This window comes from Monomorium pharaonis, chromosome 3, assembly GCF_013373865.1.
Source record: "Monomorium pharaonis isolate MP-MQ-018 chromosome 3, ASM1337386v2, whole genome shotgun sequence".
Classification (NCBI taxonomy): domain Eukaryota; kingdom Metazoa; phylum Arthropoda; class Insecta; order Hymenoptera; family Formicidae; genus Monomorium; species Monomorium pharaonis.
Window position 1 is genome coordinate 18,094,616 of NC_050469.1, and position 7,368 is coordinate 18,101,983.

At 42.5% G+C, this 7,368-nt stretch overlaps 1 protein-coding gene across 1 annotated transcript; it reads right to left on the minus strand.

Annotated features, from left to right (window-relative positions):
* Positions 1-5,870: 5,870 nt before the first annotated feature.
* On the minus strand, positions 5,871-6,740 carry LOC118644647 (histone-lysine N-methyltransferase, H3 lysine-79 specific-like). Its single transcript, XM_036283637.1, has one exon. It carries the CDS (start codon positions 6,738-6,740, stop codon positions 5,871-5,873), a length of 870 nt encoding a protein of 289 aa, XP_036139530.1.
* Between the last annotated feature and the right edge of the window lie 628 nt (positions 6,741-7,368).

Sequence of the window (7,368 nt, forward strand, 5' to 3'; positions counted from 1 at the left end):
TGATCGTTGTACACGTGCTTCAGATTGGTACCATCCTGTTTAAACAGGATTAGGAGGTTTGCGTTGTCACGTATAAGATGTTTCGTTATTCTAGCGTACATCTGACAGAGATAAAAGCAGTCTACGTTTGAGTGTCGTTTCATTAAAAAATACTCTCTTATCGTATCTTGCTTGTCGCATGCCACGTCATCAAAGACAAAGATTGAATTTGGACGTGCCTCGCTCGGTGGAATGACGTCACTGTTATTACAGAACGTAAAGTAACTTATTTCGTCGATTGATGTTAACAGATTCTCCAAATATTGATATTTAGGCTGTTACAACGATTTTGAATACACATACACGTTCTCGAAACGTACTCTGTGCGGACTTTCCAGCAAACTTATGAGAACGTTGGTTTTATCTTCGACTACCCAAAGAACTCATGCGATATTTCAGAGACGGTGTGACAAAAATGGAGTACAATCAAACGTCCTATCAAACGATTAGAGCATCTGCGGACAACTGTGTCTACTGTTTCTCCGAACGATTGATGCATGTGAATTTAAAGCCTGACAGCGTGCTATTTGACTCAGCTATTTGACGTGCTATTGGACGGTTTTTCAATCATGTCGCTGATACTTACGCTAACCGAGAAGAGCAATGCTCTTGCTACAACATACTTTCCAGCCATAGATTTGAGCGATGGCGATTACGAACTCCATCTAATGAACTTTGAGACTTACAATACGATTCCGAACGTAAATGCTTCGAATAATACATTTTACTTTGACAAAGACGATGTAGAAATTACGATTTCCAAGGGATCGTACGAACTGCAGGACATAAATGAGTTTTTAAGACGTACAAATCCATAGAAACATCTGGAACATGTTGTTAACGATAGTGATAAAAAACGTAACAACGATAGTGACGATAAGAATGATGATGATGATGATGATGATTTTCCGATAGTACTCCGCGCGAATAACAATACGATGAGAAGCGAAATAAAATGCGCCTACAGAATAAATTTTAGCAAGCCCAACAACATCGCTGCTGGGATTTTCTTCAGATCATACATTACAGCCGCGAAAGTGGTACGAATCGGATCTACCGATTAACATTATTAACGTAAACATTATCCGCGTAGAGTGTAACGTGACCTCGAGCGCATACAGCAACGACAAGCGTGTGCATATGAAACACGAATTTTCTCCGAACGTGGCACCAGGATATAAGATAACTTGGAAACATCGGCGCAGATCATTTACCTGCCGATCACCGTACGGAGCATTTCGGATTTAGCTATACGCGTCGTCAACCAGCACGGGCGATTGCTTGATTTTCGAGGAGAAGAAATTACAGTCAGATTACACGTACAACGGCTACGGCGATAGTGGTGGTAATAGACGGGTTCTAAGCCAGACAATGGGGATGACGTTACTAGGGGAAAGGAGAGGGGGAAGGGGCATGTTTTCGAAGATCCTTTACCGTCGCGCAGGTGGACAGATAAGGGAAGGAGTTTCTTCATATCTTATATATATATATATATATATATATTTTTTTTTTTCGTAAATCTTATCCCCTTTTTTATTGCTGCGAATATTGATGTTTCCTATACTGATTCCCAAAAACGTATTCATTTTATTCAAAGATATGTACACTGCCGGACAATGATTCGGCCCATTCCCTAGCGAGTTTATCTAGGACTTGTCCTATATAAATTTTGCTAGGATGGAATGGGTTGAATCATTGTCCGGCAGTGTACATAAATATTCTTTAACTTGAAACTTTATCGTCACGTCGATATTAATTTTTATTGCATTCGGATACTTTTGCCGACGTGCTCGACAGAAAAACCTACAACTGCGTTTGATATTAACCCAAAATAAAAATTTTTTCTACACAATTGAACACGTTTTTATATGTCGAAGTCCATAGGTTTATAAGTTGTAAACAAGTAGCATGGATATATATGACGAGATCTTTAGAGCAACTCTTAGACCAAAAAGATCAAGCGTTTGAGATCGCAGCTCAGTCGTCGGAAAGTTTTTCAGAAAGTGAAACCTAATTATTAAAATATATTCTAAAATGCATACTGTACAGATTGTATATCCAGTAGAAAGTGTAAGTATAAGTGACAGTGCAATTTTATGTGCGATAAAGTGTACAGATTTCATAATAACTTTTAAAATTTTACAGTTCGTATACGTAGACGAGACACCAATTGCAGGTGTCACATTTGCCAATAGTATTACAGTACCATTACTCCCACAACAAAATCAAACGTATATACCATTGAATAATTTAATTTCGGTGCGCGGTTCCGTAGGACCACAGGTAAGTTGTAGATTATTCAATTTAACGTCATTATATATATATATATATATATATATATATATAGTAGATATGAATTTTATTGAATCCCCTTGGGGTTTACAATCTCAACATACTTATTCTATCTTAGACTAACTTATTTCTATCTTAAATCTAATTCCTGGTTGCTTTGGCAGCCGCTGCTGCCTCCACAACCTATCCTACGCACACACACACACCGCCTATCTGTGGACTTCCGTTTCCTCTGCCTTCCTTCAATTAATTATCGATTTTTCCACTCTTCATACTATCTTCGCCTCTCTCTATCCCTTCCCTCTCTCTCATCAAATCCCTAAACCAACTCTCTCCCTCTCCATCTGCCCCTAAAATTCTTCCTACCACCTCCTGCCAACTGTCTCTGCCTAAACCCCAATCTCTACACTCCTCCCATACATGCTCCCATGTCTCTACGCCACCTCCACATAATCTGCATCTTTTCTTCTCCTCCTCCTCCCAATATTTATTGCCTCTCATCTCGTTACCCAATCTACACCTTATAATTCTCCTCCACCTACTCTCTCCCCACCCTTTTTTCAAGTATCCTGGTACGCCCTCCTCCTTTATCATTTTATACCACCTATTATAATCCGAACCTACAATTCTCTCCCATCTTTCCTCTCTCTGCATTTTTCTCTCCTTACCAAATATCGCTTCTACTCTATCCTCCTCTCTTTCCTCGCCTAACTCTTCCAAACTCCCTCCCCTGTCCTCCCAAAAACTTCTTCTTTCCCCTTCCCAGCCACTCCCTACTTTTTTTGTCCTACACCTCTCCTTTATCTCTTCTAAACACATCCTTGCCAACTCGCTACCTCCGCCCTCTTCTAACCTCCTTTCATATTTCCACGCCCTCCTTCCCGCTTTCCCTCTCAATTTATCCCTTTGTATCTCCTCTCTTACCATATAACCCGGCGTGTGCCCATCCAAGCCTAACATCCATCTCAGATACCTCTCCTCTAGCTTCTCTAAACCGTCTCTCTCCTTCCAACCCCAAATTTCCACTCCGTATCCCATAACCGTCCATACCAACCTGTCAAATAGCCACACCCTCCTTCCCCAATCTCCCCCGTACCTTCTCTTCCCAATCCCCCAAACCTGACCCATCACTGCCGCCGCCCTTCTCACCCTATCTTTTATCTGCGCTTCTTGCCCCCCATTTTTTTGAAACACATACCCTAGATAGCAAAATTCTTTCACCTCCTCTATCCTATTTCCTTTCCACCACCAATTTCTTCTACTCTCCCTACCTCCTCCCTTTCTAAACCTCACTATTTTCGACTTCTCTGCATTTAAAACTAAGTTCTTTTCATCCAAGTATCTTTCTAGCCTTTCCAACATACTTCTCATCTGATCCTCGTCTTCCGCTATTAACACCAAGTCATCTGCATATGCTAACGTACACACCTTCACATCTCCCACCTTCACCCCTCCCCACTTGACCCTCCCCATTACCTCTTCTAAGTCTGAAATCAATAGATTAAACAACAACGGACTCAGTGGACAACCCTGTCTTACCCCCCTCCCCGTCCAAAACTCTTCCCCCGTCTCCTCCCCTACCCTAACTCTACTCTTCGTTTCTCTCAATAAGCCTTCTACTCTCTCTATTAAACCTTCTCTAATCCCCCTCTCCCTCATCGTCTTTATCAAGATCCCTCTATCCACCGCATCAAACGCTGCCTTCAAATCTACGAATAATGCTACTAGTTTTCCTCCTTTTTTGTCCACACTTCTATTTACTACGTAGTTCAAAACAAAAATATTATCTATTGTCCCTCTTTTATTCCTAAAGCCTGCCTGATTTTCTGGGATTATTCCCTTCTCTTCAATCTCCTCATTTAACCTCTCTGCTAAAATTTTCGCGTATACCTTATAAAGCGTGGGCATTAACGTTATTCCCCTATACTCCTTCACCTGCTTTCCCTCTCCCTTTTTAACAATCGGTACTACTACACCTTCTTTCCAATTCTCCGGCCATTCCTCTCCCCTCCATACCCTATTCAAAAAACCCCCTATCCACTCCTCTAACCTTCTTCCTCCCCACCTCCATACTTCATTCGGAATACCATCTAATCCTCCCGCCTTTCCTACTTTTAATTTACTCACCACCTTTCCTACCTCCTCCTTGCTTATGCCCTGTTCCTCCTCTCTCCTACCATCCTCTCTATCTTTTCTCTCCTCTCCTCTAACCACTCTAGTCTCTACTCCACCTAACAAACACATAAAGTACTCTTTCCACTCCTCCATTCTTATTCCTTCGTTGACCCTCCTTTTCTTTCTCCTATCCTTATTTACTATCTCCCATACTTCACTCTCATTCCTGGCCTCTTCTGCTTTTTTCTCCCACTTCCTGTTCTCCTCCTCTTTCTTCCTCTCACAAAGAACCTTGTATTCTCTTTTCAGCCCTATATATTTATTCCTATCCTCTAGTCCTTTTCTCCACCTCCTTAATTCCCTCCTCACCTGACTCTTCATTCCTTCACATTCTTTATCCCACCAGCCTCTTTCTACCTTCTTGCTTTTCCCTCTCTCTCTCTCCGTCTTCCCCATTGCCTCCTTAATTCTACTCCTCATCCTATCCCACTCCTCATTTACCTCCTGTTCCTCCTCTTCCTCTATCTCCCCCTCCAAAACTCTCCTAAACAATTCTCTTCCCTCTTCATCCCAGACTCCCCTTATCTCCCTGCCCCTCCTCCTCGGAATTACCTCTCTCAGCTCACTCCTCAACTCTGCCACTACTGGAAAATGATCCGACTCTACCTTATCTATTACACTCATCTTTTCTATTCTATCTTTTGTCTCTCTATCTACTAAAATATAGTCTATCACAGTGCTTCCTCTAGCTCCTACATACGTATACTCTCCTTCCTCATCTCCTACCATCCTTCCATTTAACAATTCCCATCCACATTCACCTATCAGTTCTAATAGCTTCCTTCCTTCCTTATCTACCTTACTATCTTTGGACATTCTCCTAGCCTGCTCTTCCCCTTCTTCACCATCCGAATCCTCCCCCCAACCTCCCCCCTCTCTACCGGTTCTCGCGTTGAAATCGCCCCCAATAATCACCCTCGCTTCTCCATCCTTTGATTCCATCATCCGTCTCAGTAACTGCATAGCTCCTTCCCTACCTTCTTCCTTTATATACACCCCTACAATCCTCCAACTTTCCTTTCCAATCTTAATTCCCACCGACAATAACCCTTCTCCTAATTCAACTATTTTACTTCCTCTATCACTTAGCTCTTTTCTTATTCCTACCACCATTCCCCCCATCGCTCTTCCTTTTCTATTTCTCCTACTAGCCTTCTGTACTCCCCACTCATAACCCTTTGGTACCCTGTTTCTTATCTTTTCCCAACCCCTTGTGTCCGCCCATGTCTCTGATAAAAACATTACATCCCATTCCTTTAAATTATCCCAAAAATCTTTATCTTTATTCCCCAGCCCTGCTACATTCCAGAAGGCTATTTTCAAGACTCTCTCATCTCTCGACTCCTTCTCTCTTGACTTACCCTTCACAATCTTCCTACATTCCCTTCCCCCCCTTCTTCTATCCTCAACTCTCCTTTCTCATTCCTCAAGACTTCCTCTTCTTCATCCCACTTCCACCAATAATCTCCTATCCTAATCCTCCCATATCCTAACCATACCCTATTTCCCCTTTCCTCTTCTACTTTTGCTATTTTTTCTAACCTCCATCTCATCTTCCTCTCCTTCCAAGTCCAATCTTCCAAAATTCTTTCTTCCCTACCTTTCAGCGTCTTCTTCTTACTCCACACCTCTTTCCTCTGTTCTTCACTCTCTAACTTCACCCATATCATCTCTCTCCCTTTTTTGCTCCCCTCCCCTATTCTCCTAACTCCCTTCACGGTCACCTCTGCTCCTATCTCCCTGAACACCTTCTCCACCGCCTCTTTCCTATTCCCTTCCTTGACCTCTACACCTCTAATTAATAGATTCTTCCTTCTGTCCTCCCTTTCCTTCAACTCTAACCTCCTCTCTATCTCTCTCACCTTTTTTCCCACTGCGTTATCCCCTCCTACTTCTATTTTCTCTATCTTTCTCTTTAACTCTTCCTGCGCCACCACTAACTCTTTTCTTTCTCTTTCCCATCTATATTCTCTCTCCTTGAAATCATTAATTTCTTTTTTCAACGCATTTATCTCCTCTCTCATCTTTCTTCCCTGCTCCTCCATAATCTCCTTCAATTCTTCCTTCATCTCTAATTTAACTATCTTTAAGCTACTAACAATCTCCTCTTTCCAATCTCTTAATTTCCTATCCCATTCTTCTCCATCCTCTCCCGCCGGTGATCTAGCTAATCTCTTGCTACCTCTCATGCTATCAACCGAAGTGCAACTGTCGCTTCTGGCTCTATCCGTCATTTTTGTCGCGTCTACTGAACCCGCCTTAACTCTATATTACCTCCCTACTCTGTCACTAAGCGGCGCTCCTGCTCCCCCACTCTCACGTACGCACGTCTTCTCTCTACCTGCTCCCTGCTTTAACTCTGTTATTCCCCGAGACACCTAATTAATACGTAAAATCACTCTATTCCTCTCTTTCTCCACTCACCTATCCACCCACACACTCTCTATCGCTCTCTTTCACTCCCACCCGCCTATCCTACCTCTCCTACTCTTTCTAACACCTCTAAATACACTCAATTCACAGCCTGCAACTACACACGTCTAACTTACTCTGGCCCGGAAACGGAAGTCTATATATATATATATATATATATATATATATTTATATATTTATATATATATATATATATATTGTCACGACTTTTCCTGACCGGAAAAGCCAAAACAATAAGACCGGCTGGGTAACCGATACCTCCGATGCCGTGCTTGTCGCGCTCGAATCTCAGCCACACGCTATCGCGAGAAATTGTTGGGCGCCAGACGCGCTCGACGACGCGTCAATTCGCGAAAATCGATACGCCAAGGTGTCCTCGATCCTCGCGCGACAATCTCGATTAGCTCTGCCTAACGGTAAAGGGGCGGG